General features: G+C 39.2%; 2 protein-coding genes across 4 annotated transcripts; both read left to right on the forward strand.

Moving 5' to 3' along the window:
* Nucleotides 1-3,750: 3,750 nt before the first annotated feature.
* On the forward strand, nt 3,751-14,827 carry nexn (nexilin (F actin binding protein)). 3 transcript variants are annotated; one of them, XM_079350349.1, is made up of 15 exons: nt 3,753-3,899; nt 5,624-6,053; nt 6,173-6,370; nt 7,547-7,631; nt 7,738-7,886; nt 10,137-10,337; nt 10,452-10,625; nt 10,839-11,027; nt 11,473-11,664; nt 12,108-12,152; nt 12,444-12,638; nt 12,741-12,962; nt 13,099-13,287; nt 13,379-13,742; nt 13,885-14,827. In XM_079350349.1, exons 2-15 carry the CDS (start codon nt 5,673-5,675, stop codon nt 13,896-13,898), a joined length of 2,598 nt encoding a protein of 865 aa, XP_079206475.1. In that variant the 5' UTR covers nt 3,753-3,899; nt 5,624-5,672; the 3' UTR covers nt 13,899-14,827. The 3 variants fall into 3 exon arrangements, with proteins under 3 accessions (XP_079206474.1, XP_079206475.1, XP_079206476.1); XM_079350348.1 differs by having other exon boundaries at nt 3,751-3,899; nt 13,379-14,827; XM_079350350.1 differs by lacking the exon at nt 12,108-12,152 and having other exon boundaries at nt 3,755-3,899; nt 13,379-14,827.
* Nucleotides 14,828-17,808: 2,981 nt separating this feature from the next.
* Nucleotides 17,809-26,057, forward strand: mindy4 (MINDY lysine 48 deubiquitinase 4). The gene is made up of 18 exons (XM_079350351.1): nt 17,809-18,139; nt 18,378-18,497; nt 18,594-18,766; nt 18,875-19,130; nt 19,223-19,476; nt 19,580-19,638; nt 19,775-19,887; nt 19,979-20,095; nt 20,198-20,289; nt 20,463-20,564; nt 20,706-20,769; nt 20,969-21,034; nt 21,137-21,204; nt 21,310-21,373; nt 21,750-21,911; nt 24,955-25,135; nt 25,407-25,485; nt 25,650-26,057. Exons 1-18 carry the CDS (start codon nt 18,080-18,082, stop codon nt 25,696-25,698), a joined length of 2,079 nt encoding a protein of 692 aa, XP_079206477.1. The 5' UTR covers nt 17,809-18,079; the 3' UTR covers nt 25,699-26,057.

Consider the following 26,057-nt stretch of genomic DNA (forward strand, 5'->3'; position numbering starts at 1 on the left):
AACTTATTTCCCCAACATTACATGCAGGTGGTAGTCTGTAGTTTGCAAGAATATACAGCCATCTGATCTAAATTTATTTTTTCATTAATTAAAAAAATTGGGCCTGGCACACCTCAAATGAATTTATCATAATGTGTGTGTGTGTGTGGTGGTGGTGGTGGTGGTGGGGGGGGTGTCTGTGTTTTCCACTAGGGGGCAGTGAGTCTTTCATTTTGCAGAAGCACTTAACATTAAGTGACAATCAAAGGAAGGGACATGAATGGGCGTCTCCAGGGAAAGATCTACATTCTAGTTCCATGTGTATAACTGTTGTGGAAGGAACACATCATTATAGTAACATTATTTCTGAAGTAAGGCTTTGTATCACGTGAAGTCAGAACTGTTTGCTGGAGCACAGTTTAAAGGGAATTTGTGATAGCAGCAATCGGTTGGTCAGTAATGAATAATATTACCATCAGAAGTCTGTAGGGTTGTAAGTAGGTCAGTATTGCAAAAGTATGTTTATGCTAGAGGCTATTACCTGACACAGGGAAAAGGATTTGGATTACCGCAAAGTATAAGCAAGGAATTTTCAGACCGTTCCTGTTTAGACCTCATCCTATATGTTGTTTGTTTCAATCAAACGTTTTAAGGTTTTGTAGCCATAAAACAATACTGACACATTCATGTTATTAAGGATCAACTGCAAATAATCATTTGTCTTCATAACCTACTGTTAAAGAAGGATGTATCATTATGTGATAAAACAAATTCAGGGCACCAAATGTTTGTAGTCTTATGGCCCAAATAAGGTGTCATTACTGCTCAAAAAAATAAAGGGAATGTTTGAATCACACATCAGATATTGATGAATGAACTTGAGCTGCAAACTTTAACTGATGTTGGCCTGAAAAGTCAAAGAACACAAAAAAATTACATAGGTCAGTGGAAACCCAAATCTTTAAGCCTCAGACTGTTGTTAGGTACAGTGTGGGATGGATTCCAAATCATACCAAAAAATCAAGTCAAAAATTGAAAATACAGGCTGATACAATTTGCATTAATTTATCCAAAGGAAAGTTATTTTTTGACTCATTAGTGTGTAGCCCCTTTATACCTTATACCTTAATGTGGGATCCCCTCTATGATCTGGATCAGGGCATCACAGAGGTCCTGACAGTCACTGCCAGTAATTGGTAGCTTTAGATGCACCAATACATCTCATAGGTTCAATTGGATTTAGGTCAAAGGAATGTAGAGGGTCAGCCAATGGCATCCTATCTCATCAACTTCTGACACACTCACATGAGGTCAGGCAATGTCCTGCAGTGTATGATGATTGCTATGGGTTTGGGTACCTACCAGAAGTCAAGGTACCAGTCTAGAATCAGCCAGGAAGGATAAGGGAGCAAGTGTTTGTGTTTCCCATTTTACCATTCCCTTTTTGTGGGGGTTGTCTTGCTTTTGCCTCCGTTACACCTGTTGTCACTTTTATTTGCATCAAAGTAGATACAATTGATTTACAAACTATTGTACAGATTGATATCCCTGAAATAACTGAGTTGTTGTTTAACTATGACCATAAAGCATTTCTTTATTTTTATGCAGGTAGTGGTCTACCCCCTGGTGACTCCCAATCTGAGTATTATCTTGGATCTTGGAAAGGTTTGGAATACTCAGATTGAGACTTAAGGCATGATTGTTGGATCTATGTTTATACAGATGGACTGTATAAATATGATACAAGTCAGATATCTAAGCTGCATTTATATCAAAGTTTGGGCTCCGGCTATTTATCATCTCAGATTAATTACAATTAATCTTGTGCAGTGAAGTGTTATTAGTGTCTTTCCATAGAGGTGTGGACAGTTGGCATAGGTGTATCGATCCATCATGACTTTGTATAGTTTTGGCTTGCAGAGAAAGTCCACTGCAGCTTTATCTGGGGGGCGTGGGCTGTACCATCACAGAAACATTTATATGGATGGCAGGGCTGAGCAGCTGCAGATTTAAGGCCCAGTCTGACTCAAGTTAGCTGTTAGCTGTCCTTACAGTGTTGACAAGTTGCCACAACTGTGGTGCTATTTTTAGCAGTCCCCTTGTTGTCCCTGATGCCTGCAGGACTTAGAACAGAGGCGGACGGAGCCCCTTTGCCCTGAGAGTTCACAGAACAGACCTCCACCCAACAAATGCCTCAGTCTGAGCAGGAAGTCAATAAATCTCAGGAATGGAAAAAGCCTTCCCACTTTCTGTAGAACTACCTGCCATGCCAGTGTCCTCACTTTAATTACACTTACTGACAGTCTAAATGCCATATTAACATACATCCACTCTTAATTTTACATTTAAACGTGCTATAGTGCACATAACACTTTTCATATTTATTTGTTAGCAAACACCTTCTATTCATCTTGATGATATTTCGTCAGCTCTTCCAACCACATTCCTGCTCTCAGGTTTCATTTCTTAGTACAGTATCAGCCTGAGCTTTTGCCTTCTTGTTTGGGGATTCCCATAACCTCAACAGGACAAGTATGTGCTGCAGCAGTTATGTAATATTTAGTTTGTCCTGACATTTACCTGTAACTTGTGTTGAGGTATCATAGGAGGTGAACAATGTTCCAAATATTGCATTCAGTATATTACATATAGATCTACAATAATCAATAAGTAAAAAAATAAAATTAAAAAAAAGTTTTCGGGTACCATCTCCCCACAATCTCTAACATTCCTTGGGGACTTTGCTTGGTGGGTTTTCTGCCTGAGGCCTGTTTGGTCCATGAGTCAGCAGCTGTGCTTGGAGCCATTCAGGCAGACAAAATGTGTCTGCTGCAGGGTTTCTATTTACATCCACCCATAGTGAGAGCACTTCTGTCTCATCTTTATACAAAACCGTATGTTTTCCAAATAATGTAACTTATAGAAATTAAGAGTTTTCTGAGTAAAAGTGACCTTAATTTCTCGCTGACTCTTTGAGTGTGTTCCAACTGCCTTAAAACAACCAAATGGCAGCAGTTTCAAGCTAGGAAGGGGATAAGTTGGGAATCTTGGCTTGAACAGGTCAACAGGCAGATAATGATGGTATCTGTCTGCATTAAGCCTTCCAAATACACCTGATGAAAAATGTTCCCCTCTCACAGAGTTCATAGGCACTGGCATTGATGTGGTAAGATAATTGATAATTATGTTGTCGGGATCTTAATGTTAAAATTGTAGGTTTTGAAACAAATGGCTTAGAGGGAAAAAAAAAATCAAAGAGAGCATCTTGTACATTTCATTATGTGGGCTTAAAAACATGTACCTTTGCCCAAAGCTACTACCAAATAAATTAGTCCTCAACTAAACAAAAACTAAATGAAAGATTGGAATTTCACATGAAAGAAGTACCCTATTATAGTCACGTAAAGTCACTGATGCTACAGCCATGCACTTTTACTTACAATTTCCTATTTGCAGTTGGAGTGAGTGACATTTAATTTGCATAATGTTTGCCAGGATTTTAAAATATGAGAGCTTGTGAAATTAAAATTCAGGTCGTTATAACGTTATTATTCCTCAACCTTACAATAAGTCACGACAAACAACAATTGAAAACAACAATAAACTATTGTATCAAGGCACTTCTAAAGTCTTAGAGGCGATATGAGCAGTATTTACGCAGCTGTGATCAGAGGATGAGACTGCGGTGGGTACAAGTGTTCGTGCGTGCGCGCGCACCGGAGGCAACAGCTGAACCTGCGGCTGGCTCGTGCAGAATGCAGTGTCCGGTAGAAAGTAACGGGAGGTTACTTTTATAGGAACAGCGACCAGCAGTCAGTCGAGTTTGTTCACCGTGTGGTCGCTTCTTGGACGTCTCCTGGTTCATATTCACGTAAAGGACATTTTAAATATTAACGGGAGGACAACACCGTGCGTTAGAGGTAAAAAAATGTTTTTTACTGACTAAGACAAAGAACTATGTCAACCAATTCTATCAACAAGGTCAAGCTACGCGAGTTTATTGAAAAATTATTTACGTTTGTCTTGTTAACAATAGCATTCCTCTTCTAGATATAATTAATCTCGTCTCTCTCTCACACTCAAAGATGTTATGTTTAGAGTTACATTTACATGTAGAAGACACAATGTAGCATATGTCTACTAAATGGGAACAGGTTTGCAATTGCACACAGCTATTCCAATAAACTGGCATCTTACTTAGATTGATATATGGAAGCATTTAAATGTTTGTCAACCTCGCATTTCTTCTGACAAAAACTGTTATGGTTACATCAACAACCTATTCAATTGTCCATTCATCAAGTGTAACATTGCCATTAAGTATTTGACCTTATTTTAGATTAATTGGATTATAGATAAAAAGTGCCAGTATACAGAAGGTGTGGATCTAAAACAACAGCTGTCAGTTTCCTCATGAATTTTTAATGTCCTTATTAAAAAATAATGATTGATTGCTGATTGAACTGAGATTAGGGAATTTAACATTTCCTTATGAAAAAGCAGAATTTCACAGTGTGTGTGTGTGTGTGTGTGTGTGTGTGTGTGTGTGTGTGTGTGTGTGTGTGTGTGTGTGTGAAATGTACAAGACAATAGAAACCACAGAACAAAAAAATAATCAAGAGCAGAGGAAAGAGTTGATTGTTGATTGAAGTAGAACATTGACTGGATGGTTTTAGCTATGCCAACTGGTGGCACATTTCTATTTATCTATCTTTATTCTATTTATCTCCTGACACACAGCATCACGCCACACATGAATCTACCTGAGTATAAGGTATTTAAAGAAACAGATAAATAGCAGAGATTTTTGTGTTAGATGACCAACATTCCAAAAAGTCTAGCTCTTAGTATCTCCATTTTGTCAAGGGCCTGTGGGGCGACATGTGGGTGCCAACCAGAGCTCTGTCCAACTGCCTATCAGTCATCAGAAATAGCCATGATCACATGTCCTGGACCCACATAGGCTATAAATAGAGGTCAGCAAGCGTTCATGGCCCTCTTTCTCAACATACTGGAGCAGCTTCCTTAGGCCTTAACTTTGTATTCAGAATGGCCTGACACACATATAAGACCGACAAGAAGACAAAAAGTCATATTGAAGAATAATGAATCCATCGGAAAAAGCAGAGGACCTTTTCAAAGGTCAATAAGCTTGTTGCGAGATGTTAAATGACGTAATGGAAAATGTTAATACTAAACAGGAAAACTGAACTTGTGAATGGACTTGTAATTGATATCACCATAAACGTACACAATTAGCCTACGAATAAAGTAGAATTTCGTCTTACAACTTTATTGCTAAAATTATTAGCAATTGCAAGTACTGAACACTCACAATTTCAGGAATATTTATGCCTGATTTGTACTTTGTGTATCCAGCAGTGATAAATAAACCCTGTCGAAGTGACGGCCCCAGATGTTTACAAATGCATCCTTAGACAAATCCGATTTCAGTTAAGAGCTCAGAAACCTTTTGCAATGAACATGAATACTGTATTTAGAAACGAACAAAGCCGCTCATGTCATCAAAGCGGGAGATTTTCTGTCACGTTTGCTTTGGTGAAGTGCAAAACAGATTAAGCAATCAATCATTTGTGCATATAACAACAGGACTGCTGACATGTTCTCCTCCTTTTCTTTGCAGGTAGAATTTTAATAGAGCGTGTTTGTCAACTTGCCATTGTGGTGCAATCATGACTGAGGTGGCGCAGGTTGTGGCTGTAGACATTGATGAGGTCGCAAACGAAGATGACCTCAACATGAGCGATGAAGAAAACAAAGAAGATGATTTGACACGCAAGGAGGAGGACGTTTGGGAAGAAGCAGAGGAGGAAACCGAGACAAAGTCACAAGTGGAAGAAGAGAAACCTTGCCACACTCAAGAAGAAGCGAGTGAGGAGACTGATAACACGCACATGAACGGAGGAGTGGATCACAAAGAAAGCGGCTCAGCCAAGGAGCAAAATGAAAATTCAGCAGATGTTAATGGTGTGGCACAGGACAATGAGAAGGAGGAGGCACAAGCTGACACAAACGAAGACCAGAATATGTCTGATTTGGCCTTTAAGAAAGAGGTAAGGGAGGAATTTCGGGATGAGAACAAGTCAATATGGCGATTACGCCTAACTGATGCCATTTAACCTTTCCTCAGCGGTATTGTACTCTTATCTTCACATTCACTTTCAAACAACAGAAACTCATGCGGTCCAGAAAGAGGGTGGCCAGAAGCTACGTGCCCAAAACGACAAACGAAAAAGGCGACGTGTCAGGCAAGTTTGTGGCCATGCAGCAAGCGAGGGAGGACCGCAGCAGGCAGAGAAATCAGGAGGAGCAGAAGAAGAGGAAAGAACAATACATCAAGGAGAAGGAGTGGAATCGCAGAAAGCAGCAGGTTCAAAGACTGATAACCAAACTAACCCCCGACCGTGACCTGCATGGCATGATGAAACAAGGTTTGAGTGAGAATTCACCATATTTTATACACACAACACGGGGTTTAAAAAAAACATTAACAAATCATGATAAATGTGGCTATATTCAACTTTGGTTTGGATTTACTAATTTTATATAAAAAAAAGTACACCTTTTATAATAATGATAATGATAACTTTATTTATAGAGCACCTTTAAAAACACAGGTTTACAAAGTGCTTGACAATCATAAAACACAGTGTGTTATAACAGTTGTTTACAGTAACAACTGAACCCCTCTGATATTCCAATGAGCTCCTCAAAACTTCTTAAAGTATGATGTGGTACTCTCTGGATTGAGTTTTATACAGTTTGATTTGTTAATTAACAGACACCACTAATCCCAATAAACTATTTGTAAATTAGCCTTGATTAAATTCGTTTTTTACAGGTTGTGAGGAATCTGTGAGAAAAAAAAAACTGCAGTGTGGGTAGAGTCGTCAGCAGATGTCAAGAGTGGAGTAACCATAAAGACAATATTTCAAGCTAATCACACCAAATATTTTCTGGTTTCATCTATTCTAATTAGATGATTGTTTTGAGACATTTGTAGACATACACATATCTGTCTCCTCTGATGATTTTGTATATTTGAAGGTAAAATCAAATGAGACAGATCAGTATTTAAAATTAATCTCCATATATTTGTTTTCCATTGTTTATGGTCATTAAGTGTTTCTTAAATGTGAGTAATCAATAAACACAGGTAAAAAAATATAAATGCAATTAATATTAAAATCTAGTGTGAAACAAATATTTTAGTGACTTGGAGGCAGCATGGGGAAAACTAGATATTGAAAAAGTTGGTCAAGATAGACTGTGGTGATACAGTGGATTACTATTGATACTAAGACACAACAACCTTCCTGTGTGCAGCCGTGCCATAGCTGGCCAGGCTTGGACACCTGCACTCATCTCCTTGCTGTGCAACAATACCATGGCCCAATCAGAGGCCAACCTGCAAGTCACATGACCTGGCTATTAACAGGGATTAGGCCCATGTTCTTGCTGGGACCAGCATGGTGCCTGAATGGCAAAAGAGATGATCCAAGCTAAACCGTAACCTCACCACAAGTCTCTGTTTGATCCGCCACAGATAAAAGAACTGCTTGCTTCCAGCGATGAAGAGGAAGAGGAGAAGCCAGCAAAGGTAGAAAAATCCTACGTCCCTAAAATCACAGGTAAGACACACATAGAGAAGCAAAGGGGAGGAAAGATACCAATTCCGTTAGGGATCAGGGGTAAGAGGAGGCTAAAGGCTTGTGATTTAATCTGTGAAATCCTCAGGTAGTGTGAAGGGGAAGTTTGCAGAAATGGAAAAACAAAGACAAGAGGAAGAAAGAAAAAGGATGGAAGGAGAGAGGAAGAAGCGGGAGGCCCAGGACCATATGGAAAAAGCCAAAATTAAGAAAGAGTTGGCCAAGAAAGCAGCTGAGGTAAGTAAAGCTGCGTTGGAAGCCTTACACAAAGTCCCGGTGAGAAATGGGACAGCTAGTCTAAATGCTTTAGTGCTGCCTTTCTGATACGAATGGTGCACTTATGTCTGTAATGATTCAGGTAATCCTCAGCTGCCACTCGGATAAGTTATTTTAAGTGGCATAAGAGATCCAAAAGTTGGCAGAAGCCGGATATAGGTCTGTAACCAACAGAAATACTGTTGACATCACCAGTGTGTGAACTCATGGTAAAAGAGTCACATGTATTTATTTTGCTCTGCAAGATGTGTTTGTCAAGTTATGAATTCTAAATCTGCTGAATATGTTCAATACAAGGCCTTTTATACTTTTTGTATAGACAGTGCGGTTCTTGGCAATAGTATTGTAAGTAGTCTTTTGCCAGAAGCGCTATTACAGGTAAATTACCTGCTACTTCTTTGCTGATGCTGCTCATGTACAGGAAGTCAGTCAAACTTCAAGTCAAGCTCTATATGTCGTTACAGAACAACGTCTTTTAATCCACACTTTCGGCTGTGATTCTATCAAGCGTTTAAAAATGTTATGTCTTGTTAACTGTCTTTATCATAAACACTAAGCTCAGATCTTCAATGACTATATCATATCTGGGCTTTAAGGCAAATTTGAAGGAGAGGCATTTAATTATTAGGAACTAAGACTGATTTCACTGTCGGTATTCTTTATCAGAAGTCATGCTCCCTGTAGCATGGAGGGAGCCTGAGTGGGGAGAAAAAGAATGTATCTATATGTGTCTGTAATTGTATTATTATTTCCTTAGACCATAATTGAATACTTACAGAATAATGTAAATGAAAAAGGCTATAAGAAATGTTGTTTCATTTTATTTTAGTGAGTTAAGTCAGCTCTCCACTCAATTTCTCAAAAAATAGAACTACTTTTTTTTTTGTCAGTAACATTATTTCCTACAAACATTCTTCTAAAGTGTGACTTCAGTCCAAATATCTTCAATGATGTACATAAAGCGTATTATGTGTATTAACATACCCTACAGTAGCTAAGGCTTATTATTATGAGGTTTTTTTGGCTGTAAATAGATGAACTACAATAATGTCTCATATCTTTGCTGATACTTGCTCTTGTTCTAGAAACAACTGGAACAGCATGCGTCCAGCGCTGCCAGGTGTAGACAGCATGTGACTGGCAACTGTTTCCCACACCTCACAGTGACTAAATTAGACTCCAGACCTCCTTACTGTGACTGATTTAGACTCTGCTATCTCAGCCTGACAACCATCCTTTGACCTACCGCACATGGTGATATTAGGCCAAATGAGTCCCCCCCCACCCCACACACACACACACACACACACACACACACACACACACACACACACACACTCACACACACATATGCTCTTATTGGGGAAGGGGGAAGGCACTGCGAACGACCCAGATTGGTTTTGACCATACACCACGAACAATGAATCTGTCACAACGGCAACTTAGCTCAAACAATTATTTAGATACAAAGTTGTCTTTTACATAGAACTGCTAACAACCTGAAAAGGCAAACAAAGCTTTAACACCATAGAAAAGGTTTGGTAAATCTGAATCTGTAAGGTTGCCTTTAATTTCACTGGTAGCAAAAGTATCCACAGTGTGGAGTTTATTCTGTAAACAAAGCTTCTTTAAATTCTTCAGTGAAGTCAGTAAAGGCTCTGCAATGTACTGCACTGCTCACACCATTAAAGTAAAAACCATCCAGAGCTTTGAAGGATATGTCTACCAGCTGTTACTATGTTATCTCTTATGGCTCTATTCTATCTGGAATTATCAATAAATTCACTTTAATGCGAAAAAGAAAAAAAAAGAGCCTTTTTTTGAAAATGTATTTTCAAAGTTCAGATATTTGTGTTGAAATGTATGGAGGAAATGACTGCTAAAGAAAAGCTCTAACTAAAGACAGAGCTACTAAGGTAGAAATAAAACCTATTTGTACTGTCATACTTCCCATCTCTGATTAGCTCCATCTTTTAGAAATAAATATGAAATAAACAAAAAAGGTTCTAAAATTCAGATGAGTAAGATGAGAAAGACAGATAAAGTAAATCAGAGAAAACTTTGATCTAAACTGCTATAAAAAATAGTTACCACTACTGTTGACCCCTTTCACAATATTTACACGTTATTTTCTAACACTTTAAAGGAATCAATTTTTATTCTCTGTGCCTTTGAGTCCCCATGAGTCTGACATTGCAGATCATATTTTAGGAAGGAGATGACACCATCCTGGTGCGGGTGGTTCCAGCAAAGTCTTCACGACATCCGGGCAGAATCAAGATGAACTTTGAAGACATGGAGAAGAACAGAGAGGAGGGACTGAAGAAGAAGGCAGAGGAGGAGAAGAAGAAACGATACGATGAAAACAGACGCTCCTTCAGGGATGCCAAGAGAAGTTCGGTTGTTGAACAGGTACTACAAACGTTTCATCTCAAATGTTGTTCAAGGCTTTCTTCAGCCACCCAATTATTACTCACATGAAAGGAAAACAATGTCATGTGCATGCTCACGCTCACTTGTATATAGGATGAAGAGGAGAAGCCGACAGAGAAGATACTGGTCACTCCTGGCAAGCTGAAGCTGACATTTGAAGAGCTGGAGAAGGAAAGGCAGGAGCACAGAAAGAGGCAAGCTGAGGAGGAAGCCAAACGCCGTCTGCTTGAGGAGAAGAAAGCTTTTGAGGAGGCCAGGCTAGGAATGGTAAACAAAGCTTTAACACCATAGTACACCAAAGAATCCTTTGTATCTGGAGAGTAACTGCAACATCAAGATTGAGTTTCTGTTATCATCTCCTTAGACTTAAGAAGAGGATCTTATTTGAACTGCGGAACTTGAACTTAGGATTCCTTTAACAGCTTTTAAACTCTGTACTGTTCTGTTAAACTGTAATCGCTGCTGTCTTCCTGCTCTCAGGAAGAAGATGAGGAGGACATGAAGGCAACTCAAGAGGACAAGGAGGAAATTCGACCTGGAAGACTGAGGTTGAGCTTTGAAGAGCTAGAAAGGCAAAGGGTAGAAGAAGTTCGCAAGAAAGCAGAGGAGGAGACCAAGAGACGAATGGAGGAGGAGAGACGAGCTTTTGCCGAAGCCAGGAAGAGCATGGTTAATATTCTGCCCCAAAAATAAATACAAAATTCATTTTATCCAACTAATATATCAAAGATCTTATGCATCCTTTGAAGTTTAGTCAGAATTGTAGAAAAATAATTCAATTCAATTTTATTTGTATAGCATATTTCATACAAACGTAAATCTCATGTGGTTTACAGAAGACAAAGATAAACAAACAATACAGTACAAACTCATTAAAACTGTACTGTAGTTTAGCTTCTACATTTTTACAAGTATTTGTGCTAGGCTAAACTAAGCTATGCTAATATTTTTTGCTCCTAGGCAGAAAGTTAGAATGCATTCTTTCAAAAAAATTTAAATATTTCTTTTTAAATTTAGTTTTTAGCTCAAGTGGAGATCCCTGGCTCACACTTCCTTAAAACTTAAGAGAAGAAGAAGTGTCAAAATGTTTGCTTAACTTGTTGTTGTTTCTCAGCTTGTTGATGAGGATGACGAGGTGCTGATGGCCTTACTCAACCTAGAGGGAAGTAAACCTGGGAAGATATGTGCCAGTTTTGAGGATTTGGAACGCCAGAGAAGAGAGGAGGAGCAGAAAAAGGCTGAGGAGGAGGCAAAGAGGAGACTGGAAGAGGAGAAGAGGCTCTTTGCCGAGGCCCGCAAGAGCATGGTAAGTCCTGGTGGTAAAGTGACCGGAAGTTGTTCTGTGCACATATTTAGCAGATAATTTAAAGGTCAAAGTATGCTCAATATTTTTTTGGCATTGGATATAATTTCTGCTTTGGAGCTGCTCAGCTTTGGCTATAAAACAACATAGAAACCAGCTTTTTAACAGAATGTCCACATCAAACAGCAGTGCATGCCATGTATTTACATTTTAACATTAAGTAAAGCTTCTAACGGCAAAAACTAAAGGTTTAAAAGTTAATTTTAGTCATAACAATAGTGGCTGAACTAACTCATAGTTTCACACTGATCCGGTCTAAATGTTCTCAATCTCTGGATTCTAATTGGATGAGGACTAATAAATTTTATTCATGTATGATGAATACTCTGATGGGCTCCATTGGTACACATGCATTGCTGTTCCCCTTTCCAAATTATTTCTTAAAGAGCCCTGGCCTGGATCAGGAAAAGTCTGCAAATGGAGATGAAACAGTAAGACATTTCACTTTCAAAAGTCTATTTATGACAAAAAAATCAAAGAAAAAGTCTGTTTATCCAATATCCTATTATGATTTAGTTCCTTTAAGTACAAAGGCACCACAGATGATGATCCTTTCCTTGCATGTTGTCGTCATTTGCAATAAACAACAAGAATGGCTCTTGTTTAGATTGTAGTTGTTTTAATGCCAGGTAAGTTGTAGGGCTTCATTTCTTTCCTTTATGACAAAATGATGCCAACAATGAGCTTGCTGCATTTATTTAGTTGTTTACTTTTGTGCATAGGTACCAGATGAGGAAGAAGGGATGGTAAAGAGCCCATCTCAGGAAGCATTGCACCCTCGAAAACTGGAGATCAACTTTGAAGAGTTACTGAAAGAGAAGCAGGACGCTGAGAGGAGGCGCAAGGCAGAGGAACGTCAAAAGAAAATGGAGCAGGAGAAGCAGGAATTTAAACAACTGAGACAAGAGATGGGCGAGGTTAGTCCACAACAGATGTCATGCTCTTGTGTGTAACTTTCTCAGCCTTAAGAATGCAGCACTTGTGTTTCCGAATATCAATCATAACTTTCTTTCTCACAGGATGAAGTGAATGAAAGCTCCGATGTTGTCAACAGTGAGTATGAAGAACTGACCAAGCTAAAGCGAACTGGCTCCATCCAGGCCAAGAACCTCAAGTCCAAATTTGAGAAGATCAAGCAGCTGACTGAAGAGGAAATTCAGAAAAAGATTGAGATGGAGAGAGCACGACGGAAGGCAGTTGATGACGAAATCAAAGAGAGAGAATCTGAGCGTTTCCAGGAGGTAAGACAAGTAATCAATGAGTCAAGAGGACAAAAACAGAACTTAGAAGTTTTGTCTGCTAAAAGGCCTAGAAGATTGTGTTCCCCTTTTTTTTATTTACATGAAGGGATATGTTAATGTCAATGTGAATTTTCAGGACAGTGAGGAACAAGAATCGACACCAATGAGGGCCGAGGAGACACCCTTCAAACAGAAGGTGGACATGAAAGCCCGATTTCAACAAATGGCGCAAGCCAGAGAAGAGGAAGAGAGGAGGAGAATAGAGGAGCAGAAGCTGCAGAGGATGCAGTTTGAGCAGCAGGAGATCGATGCTGCCCTTCAAAAAGTATGTTCACAATCAATACAACGTGAGCTTAACATCATTGGTCTATATAAACCTCTTTAATATATTTTTTATTTATGTCCTCTGTTTGCAGAAGAAAGATGATGATGTGGATGACGAGGGTAGCATTATCAATGGCTCTGCGGCCTATGAAGATGAGGAAGATCACGCCCGGTCGGGGGCTCCGTGGTTTAAAAAGCCCCTTAAAAATCAATCGGTGGTGGACTCGGAGCCTGTGCGATTCACTGTTAAGATCACCGGGGAGCCCAAGCCGGAGGTGACCTGGTGGTTTGAGGGAGAGATGCTGCAGGACTGTGAGGACTATCAGTATATAGAGAGAGGAGAGACGTACTGCCTCTACCTGCCAGAGACCTTCCCAGAGGATGAAGGAGAGTACATGTGCAAAGCTGTGAACAGCAGAGGCACAGCAGCAAGTACCTGCATCCTTACAGTCGAAAGTAAGACCACCTTGGTGTGATTGCATGCCTGCATGATACCTCCAATCTGGATTACAAGCTCTCCCTGTGAAGTGGATCGCATGCTCCTCTTCCTCGTGAAGATGCAGCTGTGGGTAACTCTTCTTCTGTTTCTCTCTTGCAGCTTATGACTACTGATGCCCTTCCGTGTTGTGGAAACGTTCCCTGTTGTCTCTCACTCCTTTTGTAAAACTTTGTCCCTCATGGTATGGTCAAACAGCGGAGGGAAGAAATTGCAGTTTGTCTGGCATTCCTAAGGGAGGGATACAAAACAACAACAAAAAGTTTTTTCTTTTTTACATTTTGCTCTCTTGTAAAGCTGTGCTCCCTGTTAGACTTAGAGTTATACCTGTGCCAAACCCAGATATGATTCTTTTATGTTCTTGTTCAAATTAATATTCACTCTGAGGCCCTAACAATATATAAGACAAGTTAAATTTCACAGTACTGTGGTGTAAATATCACACTCTATGGTCCATTCATAGAAACACTGTGCTTGTAGCACTACAATGGAAGGCGTCAAATGTCCTTGTACTTTCAATGAATAATAGCACAGGCAAATAATCTCAACTTCTCAAATAGTTACTAGTATTTAACCTACACTGTACACAGTCATCAATATTCAAGGCCATATACTGTAGCTAATTGGGCTCTCTGCCATATTAGCTAATGTTGTTGCAATCGCTACCTGGAATCATTTCAAAGGATATAAAGGCACTCATTATTTTATTTTATTAGAAACCTACAGTGAGCAGAGACACTGTGTCATGTTTACACTCTGATTTTCAATAAAACTATTTAGGTCCTTAATAAGTGTTATAACACTGCAGCTTCTGAGAAACTAACAGGAGTAGTTTTTTATTATTATTATTATTATTATTTTCATTTTCAACCCCCCTCCTTGGTTTTGACTTTAATCTAACACATTACATTGTTGATACAGATGTCATGATTCGGTTTTCCTGGACTGTAGGTCGCTGTTTTATGGTTTTAATGAAATAGAAACATAGAGTAGCCTAAAAAATTGTTTAAATGAACATGTTTTAATAAAATGTACAAAAACTGGATGTGGTGTCATTGTTGGTGCATTAATGAGTGCCTGAATACTGTTACTGCTTTTTGTATTTTCTACTTTCTCTATTGAACATTTTGCTTTACTCCCTGGTGAACTTCTCCTTTAAAGATTCAAACTAAGTACCGTAAATTCCGGACTATAAGCCGCTACTTTTTTCTCACACTTCGAGCACTGCGGCTTCTACTCCGGTGCGGCTAATGCATGGATTTTTTATGGGGGACAATGAGCTTCTGCCGCAAAAACATTTGACTTCGTCACGTCGGATCTTAATATCAGTCATTGTGCGCTTCATGCACACACCCTCATCATGGAAAACACACGGAGAAATACATATGATGCAGCTTTCAAGTTAAAGGCGATCGACCTGGCTGTCAAAGAAGCTAACAGAGCTGCTGCACGTTAAGATGACACTGACAGCGACAACAGAGACTGATGAAGTGAGTAATGAAGTTATTCTGAGGCAGTGAATGGATGGACTTTTTCTTGTGAAATATATTACGGTCATCTTTTTCATCAGCCGTGTTACAGACACCGTCGGCTAGGCTTCGTATTGTAACGGTTCATGTTGTAAAGTCAGTAGTTGATAATGTGTTCATAATTCCGATTATGTGGAGAGTCAGTGAATGCACCAGCGAGAACGTGTTGAATGGCTGTATGAGAGAACGCTGGGGGAGAGAGTTGGATTGTTACGACAAGTTATGTGTTGCTCTAAAAGTTACTATTTGAACGCTCTCGTCGTCCTTTAACGTCCGTACGAACGCTACAGTATTTGCGGATGTTACCGGTAGCCTACGTCTGTGTAAATAGCTCTTGTTATAGCGTGGACACCTGCGGCTTATAATCAAGTGCGGCTTATATATGTACAAATACATTTATTTACTTATTTTTAGCCGGTGCGGCTTATATCCAGGTGCGCTCAATAGTACGGAATTTACGGTATAAGTAAGAGATGGAATTATCGTAGAAAATAAACTTAGATCTCCTGAATAGTTTTTTATTTGTGTTTTTGCCCATGTCTTGTGAACTGACCTTATTTCTGACTCTCTGACTGAGATTTGGCCTAATATTCTGACCTCAACAGAATGACATTAATACTCTATACACAGACCCTCAGTAAAATGGATAAAATAAGAAATAACTGATGTAAATGAGATAATAATGAGTGAGCAAGGTTGTGACCCTAAGACAATGGGGCTTGGGGGAGCATGTCGTGTTTCCCACTTAGGGGGGCTGTCCAGGTATTAACGGCTGTCCAGCTATATTTTCCATCCATATGATCTGCTTTTAAGACCAATGAAGTCAAGATCAATCTCAGAAAATAGGCCCTATCTTATTTTTAATGGCATTAAGGATAGGGTTATCCCTAACTCAGATGTGAAGTTATGTTTTCATGTATAGTGTGAATGATGGATTAGATATGTTGTCCACTTTGTTTTCAATTTAGACACAGTTCCCTGTGACAAAGAACCAAGAACAAACCATGAGAAGAGGACTGCCCTAAAGGAAAGGAAAAGAGATGGAAAATATTAGAATGAAATCGAGGAGAAAACAAAAACATGAGGAAGTTACGGTACAAGAAATGGGAACAATCCAGCTAATGGAAAACAATTCAGGTTCAAAGCATGCCGATGGCTGTTTTTGTAATAAGATAAGAGTAGGTTCATAGCCTTCTTTGCTTTAGTTACAAACTGTGTGGAAGAGGCAAAATGAAATTCTGAAAGAATAGAAATTGTAGTTGCTGCGAGAAACTTTGGACATTGCTGGTGGTATTACTGGAGATTAAGTTCATATGTTTATTTATATATACATATGCAGAAATGTTGTCAATAATTAAAGAACCGAAATGCAACTCCAGAACCAATTTACTTTCAAAAACATTTAAAACCTTGTACAGAATTAACAGAGCAGGGTGTGAGGTGTGCTTAATTTGGGTGCCGCACTGCCAGCACATATGAGTGTTGAGGGTAATGAGCGTGCGGATAACAGTGCAAAGAATGTTTGGTAGAAATAGAAATCACCTTACAGTATGGTGTGTCAGAGTACATGGCAATCACAGCACAAAAAAAAGTCAGAAAAGGAGGTCTTATTTTGCAATTCAGAGTACAGTGAAAGAAAAACAAATTTTCAATTAAAACCAGACTGAGGCTAGGGCATTGTGGGCTCACTTTTTTTTTTTTTTACCGTTTGTTAAATCTGCATAATCTGTTAAAATTCACCTGATTGTTTGTATTGATGGGTAAAAATGAACCAAAATTGAGAAGCATCGCGATGCACTGAGAATTGTTTGACAATCGAATCGTGACCCTCTGAATCCTAATCGAATCAAATTGTGTGCAGAGCATTCACCAAAGAAAAAAAAAGTAGTCACATTATGTTCTTATATAAGAAAATCATTATTATAATTATTAATTATTCATGTGCGGTACATCTCTACCATGATATGTGATGGCTTTCTGTATGTTTACTATAATAATTGTACTTCAGGCATAGTGATACACTCAGCAGTTTGAAGCTTTTCATTTTTACGCACACATCAAGGGTTTTGTCCGAGTTAAACGATGTCAAAGAAATGAAACATATCAGTTCAGCTTGTTAGACAGAGCACCCATAAACCCTGAAGCTAGACTCAGCACTGTTAGACACTTCCTGGTGGAGAAAGGAGTGCAGACTGTGGAGCTACAGGTGACTAACAAGATATATTTGATGTGTAACAATGAATACAATGTTTTAATGTAAAAATAGTCCATGTGTGTTTTATTTTGGTTGAAAATTCAATGTTTTAAGTCATCTGTCCATTAGTTACTCGTAAGATTTATCACACAAAGTGCTCAAGTCTCGAGTCCGACTCATCAAAGTAGACCAGAATCTGAATCCCCACAGGATAATTATCAATTATATTAATTTATAATAATTCATTTCTCCTAGCTTGATAGGAACCTGATAAACAAACCTGTAATAATAAATATTTGAACAATGGACAGTAGAGGGCAGCAAAACAGAGGTGATTTGTTAGTCTCAGCAAAGAAGAAGAACAACTTCTTTACCTTAGGGAGAAGCCTCTGTTATCGCCATGGGAACGCATAAAACTGAACAACAGCCCTCTCTTTTAAAACAACAGCCGATTGGATAAGGCACATCTTGTTTTTCCATACATCCTTGTTATGATTCACCAAACTGTTAGCCCGAAGGCTAACGTGAACACAGCGACTTCTTAGCGTAGAGGAGGCCAGACAAACCCGTATTCATGGAAGTTTCAGTTGAAGAGGTTTCTTCGTCGCTTGTGCGGGAATACCTGAATCGAAAGGTGAGTGAGAAATAATGCTTGGTAGAGAATAGACTCGTGTCTGTATGAACTGTACATTAATAGAGCTAGCGTTAGCCCTTCCCATGCAATGGTAAACGCATTGTCTTGTTTAAATGTAGTGTATCGAAAACTATATCAGAAGATTTAATAATGTCATTGTGGTTAAGTGTCAACCCCGTGGACTCAAGATGTATCAGGGACGTGTAACAGTGCCAAATATTGTGTTGTTGTTGTGCAGGGACTAAAGCGGACCATTGCCTGTATGGACGAGGAGCACCCACGAACAGAGGCCAGTATCAACAACAGATCCCTCTTAAGACAGATCCTCCACTTGGAGGGTCTCTATAGAAAGAACAAGGTAAACCTACATCAGGAGGTGGGCTGATGAGAATTAGATGCCATCAGTATAAAAAAAAAAGGGATGTAACCTTGGTAGATATCTCTGTCTTTGCAGGTTGAGAGCTTCCCCTTGAAAACATTATTGGAAATAATTGTGAAGTATCACATCCATGGCCATAAGAATGACAAAATGACCAGCAGTAAAAGTGACGCCATGAAGTCTGCTCAACCTATCTCTTTGATTGATAATTCTACGACAGGAACACCGGCAGGGGTGACTGACTCAAAGTAAGGAAGAGGGCATCACAGCATGTGCTATAAGTCATCATATCAAATCAAGGTTTCACAGATGACGTTTTTGATGCCTTAATTTATCAACACCTATCTCTCTCACAGGTCTGATAGAAACGATATATATCCATCCTCTTTGCCTGAGACAGATGTACTGTCAAGTCCTTCTCCAACCGGTTTCCAGGCTTATGAATCCGATGACAAAAAAATCCACTTCCTGTTGACCTCACCCCAGGACAATGAGAGCACGATAAAACGAGACGCAGAAAAACGGACTTCTACTGCCGAGAGCAGTCAGAGGAGCAGAAATAATCGAATCAGACGTGGTATGATGGCTGGTCCAGTGGCCAGCACGTCACAGGTACGACATTTTTGATGTACTTCTTGGATACTTAATAAGTGATATAACTCTGGGTAATCATCACCGTTCAAACACTGTTGTTTTCTTTGAAGGAATTAAACAACAAAAGGAAGAATCGTGGACAAGACGTGCCAAAGCTGATCCTCAATAAAGAAGAAAACGATCGTCTTAGAAATCGACCAGTAGGGGTTGGCTTCTATGAAAAAAGCTTAGACAAGGGCCTCTCTGAAAACAGTCCAGCTGACTTTGTAGTTGGGCAACAAGACTTTCAAAGTACGCCAGAGAGTTTGCAGAGAGAACACAGCTTTGATAAACTGGGGGAAGACGCAATACCGAAGACTAGAAGGTAAATCGGTTTAAGATGCTGAAGAAAATGTCCATAACATTTTTCAGTTTTTCCCTGCTGAAGTGATCTCCTACCAAGCTTTGCTTATGTAACTATCTCTCAGAGTCAAGTCTCTACCCAGGACAGCTGTGGCTGATTTGAAAGTGCCTGAGATGGTTTTAGGTAAGTGTTGTGCAAAAAGAACAGAGGCAACTAATGAGGCAAAAAGAACAGAGGCAACTAATGATGCTTTTTTTTTTTTTAAATGTATTTGTTGTCTTGTGTTTGTAAAGCTGATGGTTTGTGTATCTATTCCTAGATGACATTGACGATGATGACACTATACAGGAGCTCTCCAAAGTGTCCTTACAAAGAGCCATCACAGAGCACAGCTCTATCAGATCCTGCCCCATGGATCAGCACACTGCAATGGTTTGTGGTTCATGTGGTTGTTTCTTGAGAAATGTTGGGGGAGAGTTCCTCTGGTTTCCTTAATTTTCTTCCTTTTTGTCCCCCCCCCCAGGAATTAAAAGGGGTTCTTCTTGGATCCGGCCGAAATTGTTTCAGTGTTGAGTGGAAGAATCAGGGTTTCACATTCTCAGAAACGCATGACCTGAGATATGGAATTGTGCAGAAAAAGGTTGTCTTAACTGTGTCATCCTGCTGAATTTCATGCGTGTGAAATGGTTTTCACACGCCTTAGCAATTTGTAATATTTTTTTACCCTGTTTTTATTGTCTAGGGTGGCCCATGTGGCATCCTTGCATCTGTTCAAGCTTTTGTTCTGAAGAAATTGCTATTTGAAAACATCAAACGCAGTGAAGCAGATCTTCAGTAAGTTATCCTTCAATTTATAATTTAGAACTTAAGCCCCAATATCAACATCTGTTTTCCCACATTGAAATCCCAAAGTAGCTTCACAAGTTAATTCACATAAAGGCTTGCTGTACATGAACTGTATTATTATTGTTATTGTTATCCTGGCTGACCTGCCACTTTGTTCTCAGGAGGTTGAGACCTTCCAACGCCACCAGAAGAAAGTGTCTTGTTTCAGCTGTGGCTGAAATCCTGTGGAGGGCTGGTGAGGAAAAACAAGCCAAAGTTGCGATGTAATTCAAACCTTTATCCACTTAATCATCGACATACAAGTATATCACCCATACACAGAACATCAATTTGAGTATTTAACGAGGGGGAAATGCATGTGCGATTTTAACAACTGAACTTTTTAACTCCATGTTTTGAAATAGAAATTCCGGAAGAAGCCATTTTACCCCATCTGGACACTACAAATCTGAAGGAGTGCTTGAAAAGGTATACATCACAACTGTGCCCACACCTGCTGAAAGTTTAGAGATTAAACACAAGTCCAGTTGTAGTAAGCTACATATGGAATAGGAGATTCTTTAAAATATTGTCCGTATCTTTTGATTTCTGTATCTATAAAGCATCTTGCAGTTTTCTTAGCTGTGTGTGCTTTAAAACTCGTGTGTGTATACATCTTTTCCTTTAGATAACGTGTTTCACAGTCGATAACCCTGCGGACCTGCAGTTGCTCGTGGAGCAGCATATCGACCAGGTGAGAATCTGGATCTCACGTCCTCTCCCTGAGGTTGCCTGTCAGATGGAAACAATCTAGTAAACCTTTTTTTACTCTCTCTCCAATCTCTGTTTCCTACAGTTTGAGACTGGGCAGTTAGGATGCCTGCTGCTGACCTTTTCTGCTGTTCTCACTCGATCTGTTGAAAAGTACGTTTGAATTGTTTACGTTTACAATCGTTCAGCACAGTAACCACTGTAAGTTGAAAGAGGAAACGCAACCTTGAGTTTTACGGTCTCTTTGTTTTTGCGCAGAGTGAGGGAGGATATGGACGTGCCCACCACGACACTCATCGGGGCCCATGGTTACTGCACACAGGTTTGATATGAAAGAAGACGCTGACTGGGGAATAACACAGATCAGAGCACTTATATGTCTTATTATGTGTTTCTGTCCAGTGTCATCATGAAGGGAGAGAAACTGGTCTTGATTAACATTGTTTAAGTCCACTTGTGTCCAAATTAGTGTTTAAGTTAGTATTCCTGAAGGGCTGCCTCTACGCCAGTGTCACTTCTATGAGTGAACACTCACCTTCCCAATCAACACACATGAGGCTAAGAATAAGTAAGCTAAAGATTAAGTGCGTCTTGAAGTAAAAATATCAGCAAAAGTTTCTCAACAATACTTCACTGTTGTATGCATCCCTGCATTCATTAGAGACTAAGATTGCTCCTTCTGTATTTGTGCTCACCAGGAGCTGGTCAACCTGTTGCTCTGCGGCAGAGCCGTTTCTAACGTCTTTGACGGTGACATGGACTTGGACTCTGGTAACGGCAACGTGACTCTACTCAAGGGGATCAAAGGCCACTGTGATGTCGGCCTGTTGTCCTTGTTTGAGCATTATAACATTTTAAAGGTGAGTGACATTGAATGTGCGCTTCCTGGTCTGTGCTGCGGATCGATTAGACGATGGTCATAAACAAGTGCAAACAAAATACGTCAGTGAGCTTTTTTTTTTTTTTTTTTTTACTATTTTTTGATAGATAGATGTCACCCTCGAGGGTGCTCCAAACACAATCTGAAAATGTGTCTTTAAAGACGTTCACATGTCAGTGAGAAAGGAGGAGTGACGTAAACGGGGAGTAACAGGCGCTCTGGTTGTCTCTTTAAAGGCTTCTGCGGTGGCTGCTGGCACTCTTATCTTGCTGTAGTCAGTGAGTACACCAATAGCATTATTTTAATCGTGCAGTTGAAGGTTGGAGGGACGTCAGCTAAATCTCAAACGTGAAATCTGGTTATTCAAAGTCAAGGTGACTATTTTGTCACCTTGACCAAATGGTGAATTCACAAAATAGTCTCCACCCCCCCCCCCCCCCCTCCAGGCAGGCTGACATTTTACACCAATACAGCCAACGTCATTGTGACATGATAAAGCTCTGAGGGAACTCCTTCACAGCCATTATTCAACATCATATTTCATGAAGAAAGGGGGACATTGGGACTGGATTTCACATGTTCATCTGTGATTCTCAGCTTGGAACCACGGGGATTATTTTAGATGCAGGGTTGAAAATGTATACTGTGTAGCATCCATACTGACTTACTTTGCCTACTTATCCTACTCTGTTATTGAACTGATCAGATTTTATTTTCAATTGATATTAGTATTTATAATAAAAAATAGAAGCAAGAAGGACCAATGTGGACCAATGTTTGGATCCCAATAAAGGTGGTTGATCTATGGAACAGCTGTAGTGAAGACAAACACATGCAAATCATCTTTTTATAAGTCTCTCTTGTGCTGGTATGTTGGAACAACCTTGCTCAAGAATTTCCTTCAGGGTTATTTTCAGGGGTCATTGAATAGATGTATGTTTCAAGCAGTATCTTCTGTCCTGGCTCAACTGTCGTGTTCTTTCAATAATTGTTATTGTATTTATTGTTTATTTTTACAGACGCAACACACAATAAAATGTAAGTTAGTTAATTGCTCATCTGTTATCCCTGGGCAGGTAAACAAAAAATACATACTAGAAAGTACATCATGTAAAATAATAGAATATGTAAAAAATAAAATAATAATAATAAAAAAATAAAAAATAAAATAAATCTATATATATATATGTACACATATTAAATCCATAAATATCCTGAAAATATCAGCAAAGTGTGTCAACTCAAACAAAGTATTTATTTCTCTTTTGGGTTTCTCTTAATGAACTTACAGGCTAATTGCCGTGCAGCAGAGCAATAAAAATAAAAACTTAATAAAGTCGTGTCAGGCTGATTCAATTTTCTTTGTGTATCCTTAGATCTAAACGCTGCCTCGAGGGGCTTCACAAACTGATGCAGATTACATCATCTATTTGTTCTCAAGAGAGAGAGAGATGTTTTTTTTGTTATTCCTTTATTGTACATCATTTTGTGTTTTATGTGAACTCCTGCTTTTACAATGTAAGTGGATGTCCCTTCTGAATTGAGACATGTATCTGTGGACTATCATCTGCTCAGCTCTCAGAGCCAAAACAAATGCGGTGCGTTAAATTCTCCTAGTTCCAGCCCTTTACTGAAATGTGTCCTTAATCATCTCTCGGGAAATTGTTGACTTTAAAGTGCTCTGCACGTGATACCGTTTTTTCTACAAGTTAAACTGACAAGTGTGAGAGAATGACTAACAGACAGAAACTCAGTCAAACAAAAACCCAACAACAAAAGGTAAGGATGGAATAGCGATGATGGGGAGGAGGTATAGAGCCATCTTTTAATGCACTTATTTTTTTCCAGGCTTCGTTTTTTTTAAATGTGTTTCACTTCTATTTTTTCCGCTTCTTCTTCAGTGTTTATTTTAAATCAGAGAGAAAGCATCAAGCTTGCCTTGTTCGCCTATGTACTATGAATCCTCTAGACCAGTGGTTCCAAAAGTGGGGGAAAATAGTTAATAGTGTGCGTGGCTGTGCGCAATGTCAAATGTTTTAAGCACCTCCAGGAACAGTGGGGGTCCCCGGTCTCTAGCACTGTTATACTGGGGGCAGTGGGCTGAAAAGTTTGGGAACCCCTGCTTTAGACTTTTTTTTGTTTGTTTTGGCTTTGGAAATCAAATTACTGTAAATTACTTGAATCCATGATCCAAATGTCTTGCGTTATTGTATCAAATTTCAAAAACAGGAGCGCCACATTTTGCTTTCAAGCATATAAACTATTACATTTATTGTTTCGCCTAATGGTGTCTGCCAGGCGTCTTCCTGGAAAAAAGAGGCACAGATCTGAGTCAATTGTATCTGTCATAACAACAACTTTTAATTTATTGGTTAACTGTATTTATTGTGTCGTCATAGATCACTGTCAAGTCTGGTCGGGGGTTTCCTGTTTCTCATCCTTTTTAGGATCATAAATTGTACATTTGTCTTTTCCTGGAGTCTTTCTCTGCTCTTTGGCTTTTTTCCAAACAGTTTGACGTTAACCATTTTTTTTCATTACTTTAAATTAGATCCAAGATCTAACGTTGTTTTAAACAACAGTGCAGATTTTTCTTCTATTTTGAATTGTTTTATAGAAGTAAGAACTCTAACTATCTGAAACTTATTTTTTCCACGTGTGACATGTATTTGCCTTAGATCTTGGTAAATTGTTGTTACATAAACAATGTCTCCAAAGTCAATCTCTGCATGCTCTCCCTATGAGGCCTCCATTCTCGCTCTTGGTTCAGTAGATTTGCATGTTGTGTTTTAGAAAAGATTCTGCTTTGACCCACCTTTGATGCACATCCTTGCCCCTCTCTCCCTCATCAATTTAACTATTTAAAAAAGGCAAAAGACACAGCAATATCATCTTTAAAAAATGGTGTTAGACGTATTTTAACACTCAATAAATCAAATGATGCTGATAGAGGCTGGTTTATGTAAAGCTGCAGGCTTGTGGTCGTAAGTTCTTCACCCCTCTGTTTTCTACTTCTACCTTAGGTGGGCGCTTACCTCAAGACTCCCCTTTACCCCATCTGGGTGGTGTGCAGTGAAAGCCACTTCAGTGTGCTGTTTGGCCTCCAGAGGGAGCTGTTGACCTATCACGACAAAGGCCTGGAGTTTGACCTCTACTATTATGATGGCCTGGCCAATCAACACGAGGAGATCCGCCTCACTGTTTGTACGTCGCATCAATAATCCCTCTTTTTCAGCAAACACTCCTTTTTTTTTTAAATTAATTGATCCTAATAAAGTTACTATCATCCCTTCATTCCAGTCAGTGATCAATCAGAAACATCTACATTATGTTATTATTTCTGCCATTGGTATTCTTTATTCATGGTGGGGAGTATGATCTTTGTCCCCTTGTGTGGGTTAGTGTGTAGAGTTTCGATGTTTTTCTTTTTCCATTAAGCCTAATCTTTACGTTAATAATCTGTTTGTGTTTTTAGCTGTCGGTAATTGGGTTCCAAGCTCTCAAACTGTCGACACTGACCTCATTCCTCCAATGGAGCTCTGTATTCGAACAAGGTATGGAAGTGCAGACATGCATGCACATACATCATTATGTCTGCAGACACTAACAAGAAACCAAAATGTTGTGTTTGAAATGTTTGCACATTAAAGACAGCTCATTAAGTATGTACTGTACTTTGCTGAGTTGTTTTGAACTTTATTTTGTTTCTTTATTTCAGGTGGCAAGATGCATTTGTGAATTGGAATGACACAGAACCGATTCTTTGACCACTTCACATGGTAGAAGAACCTTAATAATGGAAAGGACCAACGATCGACAAGAATCATTTTATGTGCATCATTTGGTGCAAGATAAATTATTAACCACAGTGGCCTTTTGCTCATATAGATATGAAGAATATGATCCATATTTTGCTCTTAATTGTTTTCATTTCTGTACTCATTAGAAATGAAATATTAAATACTGAAAACACCTGAGCGAAGTGTTAACTTCAAATCTGAAGAGTGCACACACGTCTGATGAGTGTTTATGTACTGTTCTCTACTTTGTTTTATCACTTTAGTTACAGTTGTGATGTGTGTATGGAGATTGGATCAATTAAATGCATCATGTTCTGTGCCTCAAA

Source organism: Symphodus melops (assembly GCF_947650265.1).
Source record: "Symphodus melops genome assembly, chromosome: 8".
Lineage (NCBI taxonomy): Eukaryota > Metazoa > Chordata > Actinopteri > Labriformes > Labridae > Symphodus > Symphodus melops.

Coding starts and splice junctions, on each gene's coding strand:
- nexn (XM_079350348.1), top strand. CDS start 5,673: ATGACTGAGGTGGCGCAGGTTGTGGCTGTAGACATTGATGAGGTCGCA. Junction 6,054..6,172: donor ATTTGGCCTTTAAGAAAGAG/GTAAGGGAGGAA, acceptor TTCAAACAACAG/AAACTCATGCGGTCCAGAAA. Junction 7,887..10,136: donor TGGCCAAGAAAGCAGCTGAG/GTAAGTAAAGCT, acceptor ATCATATTTTAG/GAAGGAGATGACACCATCCT.
- mindy4 (XM_079350351.1), top strand. CDS start 18,080: ATGGAAGTTTCAGTTGAAGAGGTTTCTTCGTCGCTTGTGCGGGAATAC. Junction 19,639..19,774: donor AGTGCCTGAGATGGTTTTAG/GTAAGTGTTGTG, acceptor ATCTATTCCTAG/ATGACATTGACGATGATGAC. Junction 20,096..20,197: donor ATGGAATTGTGCAGAAAAAG/GTTGTCTTAACT, acceptor TTTATTGTCTAG/GGTGGCCCATGTGGCATCCT.